This window comes from Siphateles boraxobius, unplaced genomic scaffold (genome assembly GCF_051911475.1).
Source record: "Siphateles boraxobius isolate OS27281-9 unplaced genomic scaffold, OSU_SipBor_1 13, whole genome shotgun sequence".
Classification (NCBI taxonomy): Eukaryota; Metazoa; Chordata; class Actinopteri; order Cypriniformes; family Leuciscidae; genus Siphateles; species Siphateles boraxobius.
In genome coordinates, this window is record NW_027508733.1 from 22,452,636 (window position 1) to 22,477,921 (window position 25,286).

Sequence of the window (25,286 nt, forward strand, 5' to 3'; positions counted from 1 at the left end):
AAATATGTGCTCGAGTACAACACTGGGTCACGGCACCAAATAATACTGACCTGCTATGACAGTGTTGACACACTCATACAGAAGCGACATGGCTGAGGTACTGAGAGAGGCAATGAGGAAGAACAAGAGAAAAAAGAGATATTATATTTAACCCTAATATTTTTAACACTTTGTTGTGTTTTAGTATCGTTACCTGTGGATGAGGTTTGTTAGGGGCTCAATCAGCTTCTTTCCCAAACGAGGCTCCAAAGGAGTGAGAGCACCAAACTAAACAAAAAAAACACACACACAAAAAAAAAAAAAACGTGAATCTCATTACAAAAAAATAGGGGTGGGGGAAAAAAATTATTCTTCGATACATCGCGATGCGGACGATTCTGAATCGATTCACAAATGTCAAAAATTAATTTTCCCCTCTCTAATATCGTAATATTGACAGAACGCAAAAGGCGGAACTCTGAACTCAAAACGCATAACTGAACGGGAAATCCAAACGGCACCCTCTTCGTTTAAAGCTAACGTATGGAAAATTGGCAATTTCAGTGTGACCTATTTTGTATTTTTTGTATGAGAGCTGCTTTCTGTATCGTTTAGTTTTCACATCAATATGCTGTAAACCGATCTGTTATACGCATGTCAAACGTAGGTTTACCTGCAGTCGTGTCAGTGCAATGCCAGTCACAAAAAGTTACATTTTGACTGTGCTCTCTGCAGAGGTTTATTTACTTTTTTTGAATAAGCTGTTTTTGACTGTGGTATACAGCAAAAATTTCAAGTCATAACTCTTTATTATTTATTTGTGTCTAAGACCGGCTTTGTATGTTACTAATTATTCAGAATATGCGCAAGTCCACAAGCATTATTTTTAAATGAGAACTGCAGGTACATAATTCTATACTTTTGAAAGAAAGCTGTTTGTGATTTTGCAGCAAAATGTTTGTTTGTCTGAAGGATTATATTGCTCATTGCACATAACAGGAGAATGTTGGTTAGAAGTCTATTATTTTATGTTAGAGATTAAGAATATGCTAAAGTTTGAATTCATTGACTACAAGTATGCTGCTAGTACAGGCACACATTTCTTTTCCTGTTGGGACATATGCTGGCAAATGTAACCTTACAGTTGACTTGCCAAATCGCTTCCATTTGTTTTATTAATAAAATTAATATAGGAAGTATTGGAAGTAAATTCTTTATGGATCATTATAATGCTTTTAAAGTACCAAGTAGTCACAAAAAAAAGATGCATCGATAATCGTTTTATCGCCATTTAGAGGCAGCCCTCTAAATTGTAATAAAATCAAAAGGTGCCTAGAGATTCCCAGCCCTACAAAAAAGCGTTGAATCTGTCCCCTTTAACCCTAAAGGCATCATATTCAATATGCACAAGGCCTCTGAATTATCAACATGATTAATGTACTACATGGTATCTCGTCCCCTTGGAATTATAAGGTTCTATCTGCGTTCTGAGCAGTTTTGAGATATTGAGCTTCAAAGTTTTTGCATTACATATAGGAAAATTTATATGGGGAACAAGTTTCTTTCAAACATGAAAATAACAGGGACCCTAAATGTATTCTAAATGTACAATATCAAAATCCTCTCAAATTTGTAAATGGTTTTTTTTGGAATGGGTCAAACGCAGATAGAACCTTCTAATTCTAAAAAAAACACTTTTCGCTTAGAATTATAAGGTTCTATCTGCCAAAACATTGAACATTAAATATAAAATTAATGTTGTAACAATGTCTCAACATGTGTTAGAAAGTAAAATTGTATCCTTTCTATGACATTTATTTCATATTTTTTAGCACTTCCATGTATTTAGGACATTTCAAATTAAGCAAGGTAGGTCTAAATATTTTGTCCAGTGCAGAATCTTAATTTTCGTTACCAATTTGGTGGGTAATTAAACACATTATTGCAGAAATTGTTACTTTAATCTTTCTTTTGTTTAGACAGAAAGCAGCTACTGTAATACATCTGAGCAGGACTTTATTCCAGCTAAAGTGGGCCAGGTGAAATGGCTTTCTCTCTAGACATCAGTATGGCTGAAATAATATGCTAACGTTTATTGTTGTAATTAAGACCCCATCAATGAAATTGTTAACTATTTGAACTTTAAGGCTTAAAATTGTAAAAATTAAGACATTTTAAGACTTTAAAAACTACAAGAAAATCGACATGCTTCAGCAAATTAATTCATAAAGTTAAATAATCATTGAAAAATGATTCACTGACTATATGATCACAAAAAATGTCAGACTATTTTTTTAATCACACACACACACACTCTCTCTCTCACACACACACACACAGTCACACACTTTCACACACACACACACACACACACACACACACACACACACACACACCAACACACTTTCACACACACACACACACACACACACACACACACACACACACACTTTCTCACACACACACACACACACACACACACACACACACACACACACACACACACACACACACACACACACACACACACACACACACACACACACTCGCACACACTCGCACACACTCGCACACACTCGCACACACTCGCACACACACACACACACACACACACACACACACACAAACTTTCACACACTCACACACACACACACAAACTTTCACACACTCGCGCACACACACACACTTGTATGTTAAATGTTTTTTTTTTTAAATATTCAATTTACTCACTGCATATTTGTATAATTCAGATAATAATAACTATAATAATAATAGTTATTAATAATAACCTCATTCATAATTAATAATAATAACCAATACACTATAAAGAAAATGGCCAAATTGAAGCCACTTCATAACACTACACAATTTAGTGAATATTTAATTTACTGTAAATGTACAGCATTCTGCCTTTATGGGGTTTCTTTTTGTCTTCAAGGAAAAAGCCGGCGACATGACATATAAAGTTGATTCTGATTGGTCATCTTCTGTGCATTCGAAGTGCTGATTGGCTCACACAGATAGAACCTTATAGAGCCAAGTTAGAGTTCGATTTTGTAGATAGAACCTTTTTGTTTTTTCAATAAAAAGTCCCACAATGTACACAACTTAAAAAAAACACATCACATAATGTAAATAAGTTGTCACAGAATAAGAATATGTGAATAACTCAATTTTGACAAAAATGGCAGATAGAACCTTATAATTCCAAGGGGACGATCTGTCATTGATTGATAGTTTATACTTTTTTGGCAAGCAAAAGGCCTTTTAGTATCAAACTGCCCTCCAGTTGTGAAATACGTGCCATTTTGCTGTGAAATCCTACATAAGCGGAACTATTATATTGTTAGTAATATTTAAAAATGAAATCAACTTAGATTTACTTAATTATCCATATATCATTTTTTTAAAAACAGCTTTGATCATAAAACTACACTTTTTAAATATCATCTTACGGAGATATATTATTGGCAGATATAGAGTGACAACTGATATGTATTTGCATTTTATGCATGTGGTCTGCAATGCTATTGTATATGGCTGTATAAATATCAGAAACTGCGCCAAATCGCATACTTTTGTTCAGTTTTGGCTTCTGAATATTTGTTTTTCCTCCTCGACTATGAATGAGCTCTATATACTCCTAAATCATACTATATGAGCCATAAAAGCCTGTTGTATCAAATATGGTACTCAACTTTTTAAAAATTGTGTCTAAAGTTTCAATAAACTGTACATTTTAAAAAAAATATATTTTTCTGACTACATCACACTTTACAGGGTTAAAACCCAAAATATACAGTTTCTTACCAGCTTAATGATCTTAATAAGAACCCAGTTGTTGGTGGAGGAGGTCATGAGTTTGAAGAACAGGGGCGCCAGGGAAAGGTAGTTTTTGGGATTTCTTCTGGCCAGTTCACAGATGACGTTTACAGCCGCTGACTGGACACCTGGGACATACACAATCAAACGTTCAGGTGGTATATGCGCCACAAATATTAGCATTTAGCGAGCAACATTAAGCTGATGATTTGGCACCCGTACCGGGATCTGGGTCCTCCAGCTTCTCTTTGAGTCGTGGGAAGGCAGGACGCAGGGACTCAGGGTACTTCAGGAACACTTTGTACATGATCAGCACCGCCTTCTTGCGAATGTATGGCTTAGTGTGGGACATCTGAGATGGAGGAAGGGTGAGAAGGAATGAATGAATATGTGCTGAATATCAATATTTGCCTTGCATAAACACTCTGAATGGCTTTACCAAAGTCATGATGTCATTGGCCAGGTCACGAGCCAGGTCGGGGGTCACAAAGCAGGAAAGGCCAGTCAGAGCCACGCCGGTGTCGTACTGGTTGGGACTACTGAGATCCTGGTGAGAGATGATAAAGTATCCTATAGCAACCAGGATAATCAAAACAAACACAGGTGAACAGGAAGTTCAAAACGCACCTTGCGGATCTGATTGGTCGTCAGCATGATGACATCAGTGCCCTCATGAAAGCATTGCGATGCTGCAAGGTAGCCGATTCGCTGAAAACGAGAAGAAAAAAGACATCTGTGAACCAATGTTGCTAACTAAAACTATTGAATTGTTTTGGTAATAAAGATGAAATACAAAATAAATACTGGATGAAAAAAAAACAACTAAAAAATATTGCCTTGGCAACTAAGAGATAAAATGTAAAGTATTAAAATAACAAAAAATTAAATAAAAATAAATGAAAGCTAAATATAAAAAAAACAGTAACACTTTAGTTTAAGGTCATATTGGTTAATGCATTAACTAAAATTAACTAAACAATGAGCAACACATTTACAATATTTATTCATCTTTGTTAACATTAGCTAAAAATAAAACTGTTAGTTCATGTCAGCTCAGGTCCATAAAGGATTAACAGTTACAACTTTTGATTTATATTATGCATTCATGAATGATTTCTCCAAAAACACTTTACAATAAGGATGCATTAGTTAACGTGAACTAACAACCGAAAATACTTTCTTACTAAAGCATTTTCCGTTTTTAGTTCACATTAACTAATGCATCCTTATTGTAAAGTGTTACCAAAAGAAAAAAAGAAAGAAAAAAAGACAAAAGTAAATACTTAAATAAAAGAATTATTTAAATAAAAGCTAATTAAAAATATTAATAAATATAATTTTTCGACGCCTCTCACCTTGTATGTGAATTTGGAGGAGCTCATCACCTCCACGATGTTGAACGCAGCCCAACTGACATCATAGCCAAGCATCTGCAACTGTTGGAAAGAGAATTCAAAAGAATAAGTGATGGATTGAGCTTATTTTGAAGCAGATGGGAAATATATCAATGATGGGAGGAGGGGAGGTGGGGTCTTACGTAGGTGAGCTTGCAGACTGCATTAGCTTTAACCGCAATGTTGTCCTGTTTGAGTTCTTGTTTGATCTCATCGATGCATGTAGAGATGTATTTGGCCTGTAGAAGGAACAGGAAGTATTGTTAGAAAGAGTGAGACAAAAATAAAAACAATTCTCTCCATAAGCTTCTTGCTTCTTGTTATCAACAGCATCTGTCAAATCACTGTCTGACCTTAACGGAGAAGAAACGTGTTCAATTTAAAAGTTAAAACCATTAAACGTTTTGACTTATCTTTACCTGACAACATACCCAGATAGACATTTATCAAAACTATATATATATATTATATATATATATATATATATATATATATATAGGTGATTATCTGCCATTATTAGCATTTATTCAAAGGTATAGTAACCTAAATGATGTCACATTCCAAACCCAATTTTTCCCCCATATAAACACAAAAAGAAGTATTTAGTAAAATGTCAAAGCTGCTCTTTTCCATCTAATGAAAGTGGATGGGGACCAGGGACATAAATCTTTTCTAAAATTCAGGCAACTGGACATGAATTGAATGCTTCATGATTTTTTAAACATGTTCTCACATTAGGATATATATATATATATATATATATATATATATATATATATATATATATATATATTAAAAAAAAAATATATATATATATATATATATATATATATATATATATAAGCCACAATCAAAGACGCATTGTTGAAACCCAGAAGCTTAAAATAATGATAAAAAACATGCTCAAAACTAGGTCAGAATGTTTGTGCGTGTATGCGTGAAGAATCAATGAATGACTAAAAGAACTGACCAACCACAATATCTCATGGCCAGTGACATTTAATTGTTAAATGATTAAAAAAATTTACAAAAGGGGGGAAAGGGGGAGAGAACCTTCAAGCAGCACTCACACACACGCTCTCTGCATCTCAGGGACACACACAAAGTGCTGTTGTATGGGGCGAGTGTGGTGGTCATGTGTCTTTAGTCATGAGACAGCCATAGCAGTGACAGGAGGGGAAGAACTGCAGGGCTTAGAGAACCATTACATGGGCATAACCTCTTGTTTACCACAGTGAAGTCTTCACTTGGGTAAAGAGTGCAAATGTGGTAAATGAAAGTGCTCCATAAGATTTCTACATCTTATCAAAACCCTTGTGAATGATGCATTATGGGTCATTTAAGCGCAGAGAGAAAATACAAGGTAAACAAAGGTTCTACATAAGGTTCTTGTCACAAAATTCTTGTGAATGGTGCAGAACGAGTGATTTCCTCCCACTGAGAATGAAAATATGAAGTAAAAGGTTCTCAAAAACGTTTTTCTGTCACATCTTAAACTTCTTGTGAATGGTTCATTATGGTTGATTTCCACCTAGTACAAATATTAATGAGGCAAATGAAAGTTCCCCACATGAATTTCTAGTCACGTCTTTACAACCCCTTGAGAATGGATTATTTAAGCCCAGAGAGACTGAAAAAACAAGGTAAACAAAGATTCTCCAGAAGGTTTTTATCACGTCTTTATAACATTCTTGTGAATGATGCATTACGGATAATAATGCATCATTATTCCCTCATTATCAATAATGCACTCATAATTTCCAACCACTGAGACTTAAAAAAAAAGGGATAAACAAAGATTCTTCAGAAGGTTTTCCTGAAAATTCTTGTGAATGGTGCATTATGGTGCACCTGGAACAAATAAAAATGAGGTGGCCTAAAATACTGTTCTCTTGTCAAATCTTCATGCAATTCTATGAATGATGCATTATGGGTCATTTCCAACCATTGAGCCAGGGTAAAAGTATGTCAACCAGAATATTTTCCAGACCTCTTTATAAAACCCGTGTGAATATTGAATTCATGGGTACTTAGAGGCAAGAGAGGCTGAAAATACAAGGAAACCAACAGGCACAACTTTACAAATAGTGCATTATGGGTGATTTCCACTTAGCAATAATAAATCAAAACGAGGTAAAAAAAAAAGTTATCCTGTCAAATTTTCATGTTGTTCTTATGAATGATGCATTATGGGTAATTTTCAACAACTGAGACAGAAAATATTGAGATTCTTCAGGTTTGTCACAAATATGAATGAATCTTATTCCTTCTTTCCCCGCCTTTGACAGAATTTTTTAGCTTTCAGTGTTTAAGTGTTCTACGGAAGGGAGCAACAATACGCATCTTCTCAAAGAGTAGAGCTAGAATAAAATACGAACAAAATATTTCTGTGAAATTAAATTCTGTGTGAAAATAATCAAAAATACTCAAAAAACACTGGTGGGGAAAGAGTTAAGGGTAACTTCGACGTAAAAATGAAACTCTAGAGGTCATACTAGTTATCAAATCATCATGAATGATGCATTATGGGTAATTTCATCCCTGTAAGAACAAAACCATAAGGGAATAGAATGTTCTCCAGAAGATGTCCCTTGTCCCATCCTCATTCAGTTCTAATGAATCATGCATTATTGGTAATTTCAGCCCATTGCCATGACTGAAATATTTGTGAGTTGGCCAAGAGTTGGATAAGACCATCTCAGCAAACCATCAGTCAAGTATGAAGACAAACTCAATGTCCTTCTCAGGCAAACAAGAAAGCACAGCCTGAGGAAAACCTGAAGTCCTTCCATCTTTTCAAGCACTACCAACATGTTCAAATATGGCTATGATGCCCCAAAACGAATATTCAAACACACCTATATCAAAATTATTTGGCTCAAGCGCAAGCTATGGTGTCCAAAAACACATTTAGGAGGGCAGCTCACTAGTTCTGAGACCCAGCGAGTGCTTTGGCTAAGTACACCCACCTCTTGTGGAAAACAAATATAGAGGTCTCGTATGAAACCACAGGAAGAGAGCAAACAGACCAGTGAACACACATACACAGTCTGACAGTTCATTCAGGAGGCTATGAATATTTCACAGCACTGTCTGCTGTTGGCCAGGTAACAGACACGGCATCTAGGTACAGGTTACATTGACGAAGCCTTGCTGATACCCGACTCCAGATGTTTGCAGATTAAACAGGGCCAGGAGACTAGAACTGGAACGTTAAAGCAAGTTTTAATGATGTTTGTATTTGAATGCATGGCACGAAAGGTGTGATTAAAACACGCTTTGATATTCAATTGAAATGAAAGTAGGTGACCAAAACCAGTCAGACCAGAATCAAGATTGTAGTATGAAGTCAATGTAATGAGGTGCCAACTAACTACTTGAACAAGAATAAATAAATATCCAATATGAAAGTTTTAGAGAGCGATAACTCTCATGATGCAACATTTTTTCAGACTCAAGGCCACATCGGACAATGCTGGCTGTTCAAGAGGGTTCACACCGTCTTTAGAAACGGATGACATCAGTGTCCTGTGTTTACTAGGTTTATTACATTTCATAACTCGGAAATAACTGATCTGATGTCTACTGGAAGGTCAAACCGGTGACTAAAATCAATATGAATCTCCAAAAAAGGAACAGAATACTGAAGTTAAAGAGGGAAACCCATAGTTGATTATAAATGCTCAGTTTTACAGCATCTTGTTCTCTTTTTTCCCCAAAGGGAGGGGCGAGGATGGAGCATATTGCAAAAGAGAATTCAGCTTTGTCATTATAGGTGACCAGGAAGCCTGAGGCCTACTTCCTACTTCATCATTTCATCTTTATTTCAACCACAGATCACAAAATGAACGACAAGAAACCAGGGTTTTTTTATCTCTGGTGCTGTTGTCAAACTGACAGATGTGATTTCATATCCAAGACGACGGCTGCGTCTCAATACATAGTCAGCTGCCTGCCTAGACAACATTTTTGGGCATCTCAGATAAATTTATAATAAAACATATCAGGGGATTATATAAGCCTGTTTGAACATTTAAAATCAAATGTTTTTTGGGCATCATATGCATGTTTGAACATTTTGGGCCACATCTGAACTAGTGTTGTCACGATACCAAAATACAATACGATAACTGACTGAAATACCAATACCGAATCGATACCATTGCAAAAAACTAAAACAACAGTAAAAGTAATTGAATAATATGACAGAAATTAAAAATCATTGTGTTATTGGGATAGGCATGGGTGACAGGATCAGAATCTTATTTCACAATATGAATAATTTAATATTTTTTAAATGTAATTTTATATCACAATACAATCATCTTAAAATATATTTAAAAGTATTTTATCTTTAAAATAAGCAAAGATGCAAATTACAATCAATATGAAAATACAATATAAGATACAAATACAATAAACAGTGCTTTAATATTTTCAGGCTACAGTAGGTCCATTTAACATCAGTAGCATTCAAGTAGGAAATTATAATCAAATGTAAAAAAACAAAAAAAACGCTGATTAGTCTTTTAATTTATAAATTAACTAGCCTACACACCTAATGAATATATTAAAGTTAATAAGTCAACCAGTGGGTGATTTTCTCTTTTCTTTTGTGGTTTGATTAACATTAATCACACAGACAGCAGCAGGTTTATTACGCCTCCATCTCTTTAAGAGCTGACGAACGGATCCAATACACTGGAACACCCCGGATTTCATTCTTAACCAATTAAGTTCACTTGGACACATCGACTGTGTTTGCATGGATACTTGCCAGGCATTATAGCATATTTTTGACCATTCAAGCGCAATAATCTGTGAAAGAGAACTGAATTCAAGATCGCATTCTATCTGAAGGCCAGCTTTGAGTTGTTTCTCGAGGCTAGTTGCTCTTAAAAACTCTTAACATCAAACTTGTCCAGCGCTTTGCTTTACACAAGTGCGGCTGTCACACATCAACTCAAATTATGAAATACTGCTCTTATTAGAATGCTGTCATTCTTAAAGTTCTGGAACTAATAAAATGTATAACCATACTGTTTTTGATGGCAGGGTATCGCAATACCTTTTCTAGTGCTGGTATATCGTGCAATACTCAACTGAACATTTCCATTCAAATGTGTTTGAACTCTAAAATTGGACATTTGTGGGCATCATAAGCACATCAGAGCATTCAAATCAACCACATTAAAACAGTTAAAATTTGAATTTGAACATTTAAAGGGGCATTCGGCAACTATTTCAACTTAATAAAACCGTTTAGAAATCATTTGTATTGTTTAATAACCTGTTCTGGTGAGAATGGTGACTTTCCTCCGCTCCCCCCAGCGTTCCCAGGCGGAAAACCAACCTTGCAACATGAGGATTAACGTCCCGGTAAATTGGAAATAGGAAGTCTCGTGAGAAGCGAGAACGAGCGAGAAACACAAACTGCTTTACGGCAATTCGACATAAACACAAATGCCGCTCTCAATGTGTATATTACCCACCTCGGTAGACATAGCTCCACACGATAAAGTTGGCCGGCTCCGATAATAACAAATGCACATGAGCAGCGGTAGAAAGGGGGAGGAGGGTGCCGCAACTTTTTTTTACAACGTTGTTGTGAAATATACGCCTCACAGCTGCAGGGGGAGCTCGCTGAGAAAACATGCGACAACAAAAGTGAAAATCAGCGAAGAACTAGCTAGAGTTGCCTAATGCCCCTTTAAATTGAGCATTCGTCGGATTACAGGCGCATTTAACCAGTTGAATCGAAAATCAGTCGGCATCATATGCATTTGAACATTCAAATTGAAATCACATGGCTGTTGTTTCAAATATTCTGATTAGGCCTTAATTTTTTGGGGAATTATACACGGGTTTGAACCTTTTGGGAATCATAGAAGAATCAGAACATTTCCATTAAATGGTGTTCGAGAACACTCGAATTGAACATTTGTGGGCATCATAAGCACATCCGAACGTTCAAATCGAACACATCGTTCGCAAGTTCAAACGATTGAAAATAACATTTTCATAATGTAAATGTAGGTCCATTTGAACCAAATATTTGGGCAACATAGGTGCATTAGATAGGTGTTCGAACATAACAGGCATCGTGCGCGTTCGAATCTTTGAATCGGACATTGTAGAACGCGCCTATGATGCCCCCCGAAAAGCGGTCTCCTAGATAGGCTTCTAGATAGGTTTTGTGACACGGCCAATCTCATGACACACATAAGTGAGGCAAGATACAGCTTATTGAATTAACATCTTTCCTTTTAGCGTACCGAATCGGTTTACCACATGCATAATTACATAAATAACAAGATGGCATCAAATCTGTATATATTTTGCAGAATATATTTATATAACGTTAGGTGTCAAAACCGTTAGCAATGCTAAATGGCCTCATCCATGATAAACAAAACGATGACAGACTGTTCTAACATCAAACAGCTGTCACCTAACACACCGGGATAATTAAATCACTGAAATAATAATATTTCGTGTTTAATACATAAATGTAGTTCGTTATCTAAGCACATTTGACAGGTTAGCTCACCTGAAATCAGGTGATTTGAGATTACTGACATGAGATCAACTTGATTCATTTATAACAGTTACCAGTTGCGTTTAAGGCATATTTACAAAAACATCCCATTCTGATTTTAATATAAAAGGAAATGAACTGATAGAAGTGTCTCACCTCATCTTCCTTATGGTTCCTAATGCCACGTACTAAATCCTGCAGGTTTTTATCGAACATCCGATCGATGCTCCCCTTTACGATCTTCAGAGCCATGATGATTTCCCTCCTGTCCGACCGGACCGAACCGCAAACACGGGCTTTATCTGAGTACTGACCAGCCCGCAGGAGCGCTAGTCTCTCATTCAGTCCCGAACAGCGGCCTGTGCAGGAGGGGTTTTGCTCTTTCTGTAAGTGCTGATCTGCAGCGGACCCGTCTAGGAAATGGCTGACAAAATGGCGGACAGGTCACCTGACTGACAAACCCATCCACACTGCTAGCGAGCGACGCGACGCACTACTAGACGCTTCCCTGCGTGTCGTTTATTGGGATTTTCACATTTCCTTCTTGATGTTCTGAAGAATGTTTTTTGCAGTCACGGATTCATTTTAATTATTATTTTTTATAATAATCTCATCCAAGTTTTATATAGCATAAATAATTATAATCATCCAACGTTAATAGAAAACCCTACTTTCTAGACTAAGTTGAATCAAGCAGTGTTATTTTTTTAAATGAATGATCACAAAATAACTCAATATTCTTCATTTGTGATCACTTGTATTTTCCTATTTCCTCTTTTCGTTATTTTATAATATCAAGTTACACTTTGAATTAAATAAATTAATTTATTAAAAATAAACCTGTCTAGACGCGTCATTAGGGGTTTGCGTTTGAATGACGTCAGCGATCAGTAGACCAATCAAAATCTTTGTTTATACAAGTGACTGAACGTGAGAGACTCATTATAAGAATATTAAAAAACTTCGTACAGAATAAACATACGCTATTTAAATGACAGTAAATATTTTACACATTTTTTAAAGTAATACCAGTTAATGTCAATGTGTATGTTTGTAACCGCATTGTTCCATACTACTCCTAAGACTGAAACATACAGTCTATACTGTGTAGTATACACTAGGCAGTATGTTAGTATTCTATTCCAAACGTGTCCAGTGAATATCCTTATAACAACATTGTCGGCCATCATGCGGAATTTTTTATTTAATCTTTCACGGATACTAAAAAAAGCTTGGACCAAGTTACATAGCACTAGAAACATGTTTATAATAAGCATGATAAGCATGTTTTATGACATCCAAAAAAAAAAAAGCATTATTGGGATCAACCTATGCAGATGTAAGTTGTGAATATTAGAGGACCAAAAACAGACAACAAAAGGTATGTCTACAGAATTTAGTACTATTCCATAGACACAGTTATTGAAATCCATACCAGACAGATCAGATGTAGATTTGTGCACTAAAAATGATGAAAATTCATGATCTCTTGTAGTGGGTGTCAATCAACAAAACCAGCCTGCTTTACTTTTCTTTCTTTTCTTTTTTTAAACATTTTCCTTTTTCATAAAAAACAAAAGGAAAAAAAGTTACTCATAAAAAGCAGCTACATAGTACAAGCACAGTCTTCAAATACATTTGGGCTTCGGTGTTTTCCACCTCAGACGTCAGTGTGGTTCTGAAATGAAACGTTCCCCTTCGGCTATCCAAATGTGGTTAGTGCAGAATCATACACATCCAACATTTAGATTAAGGCGCTTGTTTGCCTCGTGACGTCTCGATTCAAAAGTGCTAATAATGTTCATATCACGTTTTATGTACAACACGAAAAACTCATGTAGGTCACAAAGGTGGGCAGACAAAAAATAACACAAATGAATGAAGGAAGCCAAAGTGTGTTTGTGAGCATAAAAGAGACAAACGCAGTTCAGCTCTCAGAAGACATCTGCTCGTCCTGTGCTCTGCTATCCTCTTTTACGTCTGTGTCTGCTGTCGGATTGGGCTCTGGAGAGTCAGTTGTGAGTGTTTGCTGGTCTATTGGGTCATCTGGATTAGGCCTGAAAGACAAATAAAACATTAGTCTGCATGCATTTAGATTGAATAGGCCATATCCTTTTACAAAGTCTTGATTTGGTCTCATCAAGAATAGGCCTTCATGCTTGAATGTTAAAAAAAAACCTTATTTTTCAACACATTTGACATTGTTGCAGCACCTTTCTTCTCAGTCGGTCAGTAATGCTCTGTGGTGCGTTTCCCAAAAGCATCGTTAGCCAACTACATTCGCAAGTTCCGTCATTATCAGCGTAGTTCAACGAGTCTGTTTCCCGAAAGCGTAGTGCTAAACGAACATTCGCAAACAGCATCGCAAAGTTGTGTGGTTATAATAATTAGTTACATTTATAAAGGCTTTTTCTGGGTACTCAAAGCGCTTTACATGGAAGGGGGAATCTCCTCAACCAGCACCAATGTGCAGCATCACCTGGATGATGCGACGGCGGCCATATTAGGTCAGAGCGCCCACCACACACCAGCTTACTGATGGAGAGGAGACAGTGATGAAGCCAATCAGTTTATGGGGATGATTAGGAGGCCATGATGGACAGAGGCCAAGGGGCAAATTTGGCCAGGATGCCGGGGTTACACCCCTACTCTTGTTTGTGATTTTTAATGACCACAGAGAGTCAGGACCTCGGTTTAACGTCTCATCCGAAGGACGGTTGGAACGAAAGATCTCGACCTGTGGTTAGACGCTTAGTTTCTTGTTCGCATGACATGGACTCAATAAATCCTTATCTTGAGCCAAATAAGCAAGCTGACATTAAGTACAATCTATATCTTTTATTTAGAATACATGCTAATGTCATTTACGTCTTTTAGATTGTCAGGAGGTTGAAAGCACCATTTTTGAAGAGTGTGCATGTGCGTTCGAGCCTATGATCTGGAAATCTAGAAATAAAGCAAAATAACTGAGAAAAATGAGAAATAGTCCTCATATGCCATGTCTGTAATTTATAGCAAAACATCTAGCATTAATTCGATCTCAATCAGATTCATTAAAATAAGTAATTAATCCACCATATGTCTGAAATCATTAACTAACGTGGTTGAACAACCAATTTGGGACAGTGCGGTTTCAGGGAACAGTCGTGACTAGCTAGTTGATCTCTTCAGAGAACGAGAGTTCAAGAGATTTCCACGACGCATGCGCGAGAACTGAGAAGAGGACGTTCTTCTTCTAATACTTCTTGTTCAGTTCTCGCGCATGCGTCGTGGAAATCTCTTGAACTCTCGTCTCAGGCCCACAAGGAAGAAAAGGAATAGTCGAATAAAGTCGTTATTTATGTTTTTTTTCTCGGAAAAAAAGTATTCTCGTTGCTTGATAAACTTATAGTTGAGCCACTGTAGGCACATGGAATAATTTAAACATGTTCTTTAATGACTTTCTGGGCCGTCAAGTTTCATTCCCTTAGGCAGCCTATGTAGCAGTGATCCACCTCTCAGATTTTATCAAAAATATCTTCATTTTTGTTCCGAAGATGAACAAAGGTCTTACGGGGTTGGTACAACATGGGGGTGAGTAATTAATGACTTAATTTTCATTTTTGGGTGAACTAACCCTTTAAGCAGAGAGTTATGTTGTTGTACGGGAAACGCATCCCTGTTTATTTCTTGTCTTTATGAAGCCCCTCCTTCTGAAAAGTGCAATGTGCTAAGATTGTTCAGCTGGACCAGTGTGTTGTGATTGGTCAACCGCTTCAAATGCGTTTCAGAAAAGCCACGGACCTTTCCATAACCGCGAGTTTCAACACACTACTAACGCAACTCAACCAGGCCTTGCCTCATTTTTTGCATATGCCTAGGGCAGGAATTCATTAAAGAGTTTAGTTCACCCAAAAAAGAAAATGATCAGGTCAGAGGTCACTTTTTCACCAGAACTCTACTCGTGCACGGACATTACCGGAAGCAAGTGATTAGAGTTTATAAAGTTATAAATATGGATAGTTTTCTTACACATATGCATCACTTCGCTTCAGAAGGCCTTTATTAACCCCCTGGAGTCGTATGGCTTACTTTTATGTTGGATAGATGCACTTTTTTGGGCTTAAAAAAAGGTACCATTCACAGCCATTATAAAGCTGGGAAGAGCGAGGATTTTTCAAACACTTTGTGTTTGGCTGAAAAAAAAAAAAAAAAGAGTCATATACACCTAGGATGGCTTGAGGGTGAGCAATTTATGGGATGATTTCATTTAAATGTGTAATGTAAAACCCTATAATGCCCATTTTCACATGATGCAATTTTAATCTATGATGTCCTCAGAATGTGTCTGAACTTTCAGCTCAAAATACCAGCTTGTAAAAGTTGCCCCTTTTTTGTGTGTCCCTTTAAATGCAAATGAGGTGCTGCTAGACGCCCCGGTTCAGAAGACGGCCGATCCATTACACAAGCTTCAGATACTGGAACAACATACCAGCCGAGTTTCTCTCAGGCAAAATGTCAACCAGTAGCGGAGGGCTCAAATGGAGAGATTCAGGAAGAGACTGCAACTACATGGACATTTCTGAATGGTTAGTGGATACATTTATGTAACTTAGTTGTTGTGGAGTTACGTTTATTCATCTCATTGACTAGCCTGTATAGGTGCTTGTGTGTGAACTGTATTAGGATGCCCACAGAGCCAGAAAATATATGCTGCATGGAGATAGAGCAGGAATGGTTTAGTTCACGGTTATAATGTCGGATTGCTGCTCCAGTCGTGGGTGGGGTTTGAAAAAAAAATTTGAAACCGCTTGTTGTGAGAGATTGATAATGATAAATGGGGATTATAAAAAAAGGATTGGGTGGATTTTTACACACACTGTAGAAAAATATCTGTGTTCAAACACCTTATAAAAGTGAATTTTGCATAATAGGCCCCCTTTAAATAAGGAATTTTGTGATATGTTTGTTCCAGGAAGAAAACTCAAGACTACAATCGAGGCTCTTAAGGGACTTCAGAAACAGTGCACACTGAATAACTCCCTTGTAACAACAGCAACATTACACACTAAAGAAAACCGAAAATGTAAAAAGAACTAGGAAATTTTGTAGACTAATAATTAAAACAAGACAAAGATGGCCGCTCCTCACCTGATGCCGTTTGGGGATTTGTTCTCATCCTGTTTCTCATGTTCTGTGGGATTGGACTTGCTTTCAGAATCAGAAACGTCTTTTATCTCGCTTTCTGATTCTCCGTTCACTGGTTTAGAGTCATCTGGGAGAAAGAAACAAAGCGCAAGCAGAAAGCACATTTTAAAACTGGTTTAAATGCTTGAAATGATGTGGAAACGTTCCAGATTCAGTTTACCTGTGTTTTGTGTGTCTTGCTCATTGCTTTCTTGGTTCTTTTCATCAGGTTTTGGTTTACCGGTCTCAATTTTGCCAATAAATTGGAGCTTTAGTTTATTGTAGACTGCGGTGGCCTTCTCCATCACTGCACTACTTGCTTTGTACCGGCGAATCTAAAAGACAAAAAGACAGTCAGAAGTGTGCAAGTTTTATGATGGGAATGCTATTCCATGTCAACCGCTAGCTTTCAATATTACATACTGCACATTTAAATAGTAAAACAATGCAAATGGAAAAAATAAAATCGACTTTTAGATATCAGGGTGTCGTTTTCCGTTTTTCTGTAAGTTCTTGTACCTTTTTGAGTGTGGCAATAACATCTGCATTCTTCTGCAAGATGTGAGTGGTCACTTGTACCGAGCCAAGCTCATCCAAGGCCTGTAGACACTTCTCAATGTCCTACAGATTGAAAGAAAGCAGAATCATACCAGGGGACTCACATCAGGGCGCTTTCACAAGTACATTTGTTTGCTAGAAATCTAGCGTCTGGCAGAGAATGATGAGTGGCTAAACCAGGGTTAGTATTGTTAACTAAAACGTTAATTTAAACATCTTTGTTAATTTAAATAAAAATAAAAAAATAGAAATGTTGCATTGGCAACTAACTGAAATAAGTTGAAGTCGAAGCACTAAAATGACTAACTGTCAATTAATCAAAACTAAAACTGAAATAAAATTAAATTAAACCTATATCTAATCAACTCAAATAGATCCAAACTATTTGAAAGTGTAATATCTTTAAAAAACAAACATTAAAAAAATAAATAAATTCCTGTACAAAAATAACAGTAATAAACAGCTAAATCAAACTATTTGTTTCACTACAAATAAAAATTAAGTATGCAGGGACTTCTGTGGAGTGTTTTAAATCAACAGAATGAAGTAAAAAGCATTTGAATCAACTGATTGGATGAATTGGACATCCTAAAAGAGCGTGCTTAACCAGAAACATTGCTTGTGTGAATACTAGACATGGTACCTTTGCTGTAAAATTGCCAGTGTAATGTCTCCAGAAATTTTAATGGCTTTCATGTGTGAAAGTGACTGCTGATCCCGATGAAATTCAAAAGGTCATTTTGATGACATCACTACTTACTGGGTTGTCAACCTTCAGTGCAAACTTGATGTCTGTGTGGAGCTTCTGTAGTTTCTCTTCAGGTGAGGGTTCTGAATTTATACAGGGCGATAGAAACGATACTTAAAGTCTGATTGACCATAAAAAATGATTTAAAAAAGGACTGAACCGCCATGAGAACGTTTCATGTGACCTTTTTTCTTCTCAACTTTCTTTTCAGGTTGACGCACCGACTTCCGTTTTGGCTTCTCGGGCTTAGACCTAGTGGGAAACAGTAATAATTACTGACCTAGAGAGTCCCAAGAATTTTGACACAGTGGTTTTATCAAGGTTGAGCCAAAAACCTAGGACTAGGAATCTCCTATATTTAACGAACGATTCGATTGACAGCGGCGGTCCAAGAGGTACAGTTACTCAGAATGAGGAGTTCCACCATGCAGTATGAATGACATGGGCGTGTGCGAAAAATCGCGTGGTATACAATCCTTTAAGCACGTGAAAAACACGAAGGTGGCCGATTTCTTTCGAATTTCTCACAGGCCTCATTCAGTTGTCACATGCTTTTTCACATAACCACAGAATGAGCTCTTACATATGTGTGCCAAATTTGGTGAAAATATCTGATTCAGTCCACGAATTATAGCCATTTAAGTAAAAGCGCCTCCTCCCACTTTTAACGTTTTGATGGCCCCAAGAGCGTGAATAGAAATTCTAAATTTTTGTGATGATTATTGACAACCAGACTCCAGAGAACCTCGCTACACTGGTTTTTGTTCCAATCGGGTCAAAAACCTAGGAGCCAAGCATTCCAACGATAAAAGAAACTTACAAACACCAATGCCGTGAACCCCTAAAAATCAATTAAAGCTAAATAAACAAACAAACAAACACTAATACAAATTACAAACGCACGTCAAATTAAAATGAATAACTAAATATTTAGTAATATACTAAATATTTGTAAAATAATAGAATACAAATAATACTAAAATAACAGTGGAGGGAAATACTGCAAATAGCACTGCGAGGCACACAGTTGATTCGACTCAATTGATTCCAATAGTTTTGTTAGCATGTTGCTATACGAACAGTGCAATCCAAATACATACCTTGCTTTGTGTTTCTCCTCTGATCTCTGTGGCTTCTTTTCTTTGATATGTCTCTCCTTTTTCTCTTTTACCTCTTTCTTTTGCCGCCCCTTCTGGCTATCTTGACGCTTGGACGATTTTTTTACCTAGAGAAGAAACGCAACAACACAAACGCAGTTAACATTTTGAGAAACGACACTAGTAGAAAGAGTTGAGAAAGTTCTGGTGACTGACCTCTGAGGGAGGTGGAGAGTCGGAGTCTGAGGGAGCAGGGATTGGGGCAGGGGGAGGTTTCTTGGATTTTTTGAGAGGGTGATCGTCCACATCCTCATCCGAGCTGCTTCTGCTGCTACTACTGCTGCTTCCTCTTCTGGCCTTGGTCTCTTTCTCTTTTTTCCTTTTTTCTTCCTCCTCTTTTTCTCGCTCCCGGAGCCGACGGAGCTCTTCTGCCTCCTCCTTCTTCCTTCGCTCCTCCAGTTCCTTCCGCCGCTCCTCGTCTCGCTTTTTCCACTCACTGACACGGTCCGTCCCACTATCGCTTTGCATTAAAAAAAACAAAGACAAACTCAAATAACCATCCATGTGTTGCTCATATTCATATAATATTTTGATGTTCTTTGTACATCATGGGAATTGTATTTGACAATAATCGGACATAATAGTTTAAAATTAAACAATTTAAAATGAACAATTTATTGCAATTAATTTGCAAAAACAGCTTTTGTAGTTTTGAAACTTTTTGATGTCACATGACATATCTAGTCTTATGGGAAATCTGTTACACTACTTATGTAGTCGTTTTTTTTTTTCATCTCTTTTCTAAGCATTGTGAAAAAAACTGGCCAACCAATTAGATTTATGCTTTTGATCACATACCACTGCTGTAAAATTAAACTACGGCTAGGTGGCCCTCACGAACACACCATTTTGCTAAGCAATAGTGAATACCAGAGGAAGAATCTGAAACCGGCTTTTATTTCCGTTAACTTGTATTTGGTTTTGTGTCAAAAACAAAACACATTTTTGCTTTTCTGCAAGTGCCACCAACTGTCAAGTGATTTTGAAAAAAAGTGAAAGTGACACGTGATGGCCAAGTATGGTAACCCATATTTGGAATTTGACCTCTGCACTTAACCCATCCAAGTAAGTGCACACACATTAGGAGCAGAGTAGTGAGAAGTGATCACACACAGACACTGCAAACGTGGATACACACACCCAGAGCAGCGGGCCCGGGGAGCGATTGGGGGTTAGGTGCCTTGCTCAAGGACACCTCAGTCATATACCTGCCGGTACTGGAATCGAACCAGCAACCTTTGGGTCACCAGTCAAACTCTGTTACCATTATGCCATGACTGCCCGCATATCTTTATTTTGGATATCTAAATCTAGGTTGCATATCTAGGTAGCCTATCTACCATTTTTTTTTGCATTGGTCTGAATTTTTACTTTGAACTTTCATGTTAGCGTCAACGGGCATTAAAGGGTAACTAAACCATAAAACAACTTTTTTTGTTAATGATCTGTAAGACTGGGGCTTTATTAATGCTGTCCATGATTGATTCGAGTAAATTTTTTGACATTTGGGTATAGTGTTTTAATTCTACAATATATGGTGTAAAAACGTCTGAGTGTTGCCCTCTTCAGATTGAACGGTGGCTACTGCAGTTGAATTTTCCTATTGGATGTTGTGGTACTGAGTGACGCAAGCAGGTACCAGCTCACCAGACCCTTGCCTACAGAGAGACACACGTCCGCGGGGCTTTGCCCACTTTTCCAGCATTTTTTCAAATATTGCCAGTGGGTGGAGTCAGGCTCTGACCAGGGGTTTAGTTACCCTTTAAGGGTCCGAAAGAGGGTGGAAAATTGTCATATTGAACTAATTTTAAGGTAAATCAAAAATATTAACATTATTAGTGTAAATATACATGTAAAAAATGCTAGAAAGGAAAAGAAACCAAACTCACCTATCACTATCTGATGAAGAGGAAGGAGGCCTTTCTGGAGCTGGTTTGGCTTTCCTTCCCCGTGGCTTTGGTGGAGGTTTCTCCGCTTGGAAAATGACGCAAAAAGAAAGTGTCCTTTAGTATTCTGATGTACTTGTCTAGGATTCCTGATATCCGAGTGCTGAGGATAACCGTCTCAGGTAATGTTTCCATCCACTTGCTATTCAACACAATTACTCAACCATTAAAACTCATAATATATGCTAGGTTCATGTTGCAAAATCTTCTCACCTTTCTTGCGCCCTTGAGGACCTTTCCTTGCAGGAGGAGGTTCTGAATCAGAATCGGATTTGGATCCAGAATGCGATTCGGATCCAGAGACGGCCGGCCTTGGCTTATCGTCTTCTGATTCGCTCTTGGCAGCTTTCTTATCTGACTGGGAGCCAGAGTCTGAATCAGAGCCTGATGATGCCTTCTAAAATGATTTAAAAAAAAAAAACAGTATAACATCAAGCAAGTTTGTAATTATAGACTGCCAATGTCACTGAGGTCTTCTCACCTTCCTCCTGCCTCTGCCAGCAGGCTTTTTGCCACCTCGACCGCCCGAATCCTTCTGTGGTGTGAAGTCCTGGACAACACATTAGTAACTTATTAATACAATTTTAATAGCATTTTTGGCAATAATGAAGCCATTAGGTGTTTGAGCAAATTATCGACCCAGTTCAATTCCACACAAGAATACCTGGTCGCTGTTTTTGGCGGATTCAGAGTCAGAGCTGGGTGATGGTTCCGGTTCTGAGGGAGATCCACTCTCCTCTCCATCTCGATCACTGGATGATGCCCGCGTTCTCTTCACTGGTGGCCGCTGCAAAGTAAATTAAAAGTCAAGAATCAATTTAACTGTTTTTATACATCTTCTCCACGCAATTACAAATTATTGTATAATATACAAAATATTGAGCCACAAAACAGAGTAAAACTCAAATGAACTACTTTTATGATGCTTTTGTGTCTAAGTATAAAGCAGGTACTCCATTGGATATTTTGCCCAACTACATCCTTTAAGCCCAAAGTACACTTCAGTTTGACGTGAACACAGCCAAATGCACAGCCTTTCAAAGAATACTCCATTTGTTAGCGTGCATAAACTTGAAATATACACATTAAAAGGTTTCAACCTTGTCTAGTGTCTGTGCTATTTTTCTCCAAGCGGTATTAGTGATAAATGTCTTTGCGCTCTTGTTTACACCAGATCATTCATGCGTTTTAACTGATCGGAAAGATATACAATATGTTAAAACTGTTCCATTTACACTGGCCACATAAATGTGTCTCCGCAAAATTAATATAAACCCAATCTTCAGCTCAATTGGGACGCGCATCAATTTTTTGCTTTTTACGCGCATCCTATTCGCATGGTTTAGCCGTGACTAAATTCATAACATAGAAGGACCCTACTGCTTAAATAAAAACTACTTGTTTCCTCTACAAACACTAACACTCTACTATTTAACACTATAAACATTGCGACTAACTAAAACTGTGACATTAAGGAGAAATTCAAAGCACCTGAAGGTATAGCGCATAACACTGCAGGAGAAAAAAAAAAAAAGACAGAATAGATGACAATGAGGATAAACTGCTGATGTACACAATAAGCAGTCATGTTAGCATGTTTCATGTTTGAATACCTTTGCAGCAGGGGCTTTCCGCTTCACTGCCGCCTTCCTTTGATCCTCACTCCCAGAGTCAGAATCATCACTTCCTGTTTCAGCTTTCCTTGGTACCACTGCTTCCTCTTCATCTTCTGCATCACTTCCCGCAGCAGGTTCGTTGTCCTCGCTTTCCGATGATGATGCAGCCTAAATAAACACAAGAAAGATGTGACAAATCAGCATTTGGTGTCATTAAACAACAGATTTTGGTTGTAGAAATGAAGACTTACTGCAGGTGTGGTATAGGAGGCATGAGGGTTGTTTTGGATTTCCCACAAGCCTTCATTGAACCCTTTCCTTTTGTTGGGCTTCCCATATCGGTCTTGGTTCTTTTCATACGCAAAAAGGTCCTTAGGTGCAAGGAATGCTCTGAAAGAAAATAAGAAGCAGCTAAGATCAGAATTATAAATACATTTAAAGTCACAATGAAATGGAAGTAAAGACAGATCTCTTCTTATGTATTTTGATGTACATTCGAGTGTAACAGATTTTCAGAAAAACAATTATGTAGGGTGGGATGCGGATGAATGTAAACATGCAGGAGTTAAAGGATTGAAGAATGCGGCATTTGTCACCAGAGAGAAGAATGTAATTTCACTGGAAGATTGAGTTGATTTTGATGAAATGGTACAAAATGGTAAAAAAAAAAAGGGGCACAGATGAGCAGTTTACAATAAGACTATAATGTGCAGTATTGCCATTTTATGCCAACTTTTATATAAGGAAACCAGAAGAGGTCTGATGCCTGGAGTGACATATAAAAAAGTTCTTCTAGTGCCACCTGTTGAATTGTGGGGTCAGATGAATTTAAAACTTGTTACTTCAAGGCACTTTGACAGGCAAGGTCGCATCATACTTTTTAAAAGCACTATAAAATTACCAATCAACATTAATAAACAGAATAAAGAGAAAACAATGAGGTAATGCACACAGCTCATAAGATCTAAACCATGGGTGCCCAATCCTGTTCCTGGAGATCAATTGATTCAACACTGATCCAACACACCTGCAAGAAGATCCGGAATATCTTAATCAGCTGGTCCAGATGTGTTTGATCAGGGTTGGAGCTAAACTTTGCAGATCTGCAGGAACAGGATTGGGCACCCCTGATCTAAAGTAACATGCATCTATTTACGACCAGGTACTCATTCAAATCCAGGGATACGTACGTTTCGTGAGTCCCGAAGAAAAAAATGGGGATCTTATTAGGTGGTGGTTTGACAGCTCCTTCCGCAACATCTTCAATCTGGAAGAAAAATACAGTCCAAATATTACATTAAAGTGATCACATGTTTTTCAGAAATAGATCTACATTGAAAATTGAAGTTCTACAGAATTAAGCACTAATTTATAAATGGGGTTTCTATTTTGCACTGGATGGGTCACTTTAAACATGGACAGGAAAGAATGTCCATGTGTAAACATGACACTCAACCCCCCCCCCCCCCCCCCCACCCCCCCAATTATATTTTACATGTGATTGGGCAATGTAAATACAATGTAAAAGTCTCAAGTCTAAATTAAGAAATTATTCATATTATCCCATTATGCATCGAAAGACGATGCCCAATGAATAATATGCAAAAAAAATAACAGGACTTTGTTCACGCGACCTTAGCTGGTTCTCCAGCAAACAAGTTAGCCAGCTAGCTAGCCTCATACATTCATAAATAAGGTAATAAATGTCAAACAAATACATGCAATAAGATGCCTAGACTTTAGAGTGATAGATAGCACGGGTTTGTCTGCCGACATATATTTCGTAAACGACCAGGCACTGAGGTAAAGCTGGTGGGGGTGTGTGCACTGGATGCAGCGCGAGCCTTGCGCGAGCTCCCCCGCTCCTCTTACCCGGGCCGGCCAGTGGGGATATCCCTTCATTTTAGCAAAGACAAGATCCCCGGGCCGGAAGTTGTGCGGCATCTTGTCGTCCCTCTATGCACCGCTCCTCGTTCTGCTTGTTTGTGTTTGCCCGCGGTCCGTTTTTCAGGCCGACAGACCTCCTGGTTCAGATACAGTAGGTGAGGAAAGGCGGTTGGTTTCTGCAGCGGTTTCCGCTCATTCCATTTTTTGCCAGCGGAAGTTCCGCCCTCTGGCGATCGCTGATTGGAGGAACGGACTGGCACTCTTTACGTCCACCAATAAGAATGTACAATGTGTAAACTGCCAAAGAATTCAATGTAATAGTATATGCTCTGCTGATTATAAAACGACTGTTGAAAATTAAATTGGGAGCTAATCAAAATAATGGTATACTTTCTTGATTACAACATCTATATAAAATGCATTCAATGTAATGTAATGGCCCTTTTATGAATGTATTTGTATCTAAAAAAATATT

The 25,286-nt window shown here is 37.6% G+C and overlaps 3 protein-coding genes across 5 annotated transcripts in view; 1 reads left to right on the plus strand and 2 right to left on the minus strand.

Moving 5' to 3' along the window:
- Positions 1–628, plus strand: part of LOC143736071 (uncharacterized) — a 795,401-nt gene extending 794,773 nt beyond the window's left edge. Inside the window, exon 2 of the mRNA XM_077226635.1 lies at positions 595–628. The gene's annotated coding sequence lies outside the window, so the exon portion shown is untranslated. The remainder of the gene's footprint in view (positions 1–594) is intronic.
- Positions 1–12,228, minus strand: part of ap3d1 (adaptor related protein complex 3 subunit delta 1) — a 33,640-nt gene extending 21,412 nt beyond the window's left edge. For both annotated transcript variants that reach the window (XM_077226602.1, XM_077226601.1), the window contains exons 1-9: positions 11,890–12,228; positions 5,339–5,434; positions 5,157–5,237; positions 4,429–4,509; positions 4,241–4,348; positions 4,024–4,153; positions 3,790–3,929; positions 194–267; positions 51–100 (exon numbers count right to left, since the gene is read on the minus strand). In XM_077226602.1, coding sequence (XP_077082717.1) covers positions 51–100; positions 194–267; positions 3,790–3,929; positions 4,024–4,153; positions 4,241–4,348; positions 4,429–4,509; positions 5,157–5,237; positions 5,339–5,434; positions 11,890–11,985 — 856 coding nt within the window. In that variant the 5' untranslated portion in view covers positions 11,986–12,228. The remainder of the gene's footprint in view (positions 1–50; positions 101–193; positions 268–3,789; positions 3,930–4,023; positions 4,154–4,240; positions 4,349–4,428; positions 4,510–5,156; positions 5,238–5,338; positions 5,435–11,889) is intronic.
- Positions 12,229–12,909: 681 nt separating this feature from the next.
- On the minus strand, positions 12,910–25,023 carry hdgfl2 (HDGF like 2). Of its 2 annotated transcripts, none has more exons than XM_077226535.1 (16): positions 24,797–25,023; positions 24,115–24,191; positions 23,176–23,314; positions 22,922–23,092; positions 21,973–22,095; positions 21,790–21,858; positions 21,522–21,705; positions 21,252–21,336; positions 19,519–19,816; positions 19,306–19,430; positions 18,390–18,457; positions 18,218–18,288; positions 17,419–17,520; positions 17,081–17,234; positions 16,864–16,987; positions 12,910–13,790 (listed from the first exon to the last, which is right to left on the minus strand). In XM_077226535.1, exons 1-16 carry the CDS (start codon positions 24,866–24,868, stop codon positions 13,661–13,663), a joined length of 1,992 nt encoding a protein of 663 aa, XP_077082650.1. In that variant the 5' UTR covers positions 24,869–25,023; the 3' UTR covers positions 12,910–13,660. The 2 variants fall into 2 exon arrangements, with proteins under 2 accessions (XP_077082650.1, XP_077082649.1); XM_077226534.1 differs by having other exon boundaries at positions 19,519–19,822.
- Between the last annotated feature and the right edge of the window lie 263 nt (positions 25,024–25,286).

What these genes read in the sequence shown, in the direction of transcription:
- hdgfl2 (XM_077226534.1), bottom strand. Translation starts at nt 24,868, where the DNA reads ATGCCGCACAACTTCCGGCCCGGGGATCTTGTCTTTGCTAAAATGAAG. An exon ending in ATCCCCACTGGCCGGCCCGG is followed by an intron (nt 24,192 to 24,796) that starts GTAAGAGGAGCG and finishes TTTTTCTTCCAG; the next exon opens with ATTGAAGATGTTGCGGAAGG. An exon ending in CCTCCTATACCACACCTGCA is followed by an intron (nt 23,093 to 23,175) that starts GTAAGTCTTCAT and finishes GTGTTTATTTAG; the next exon opens with GCTGCATCATCATCGGAAAG.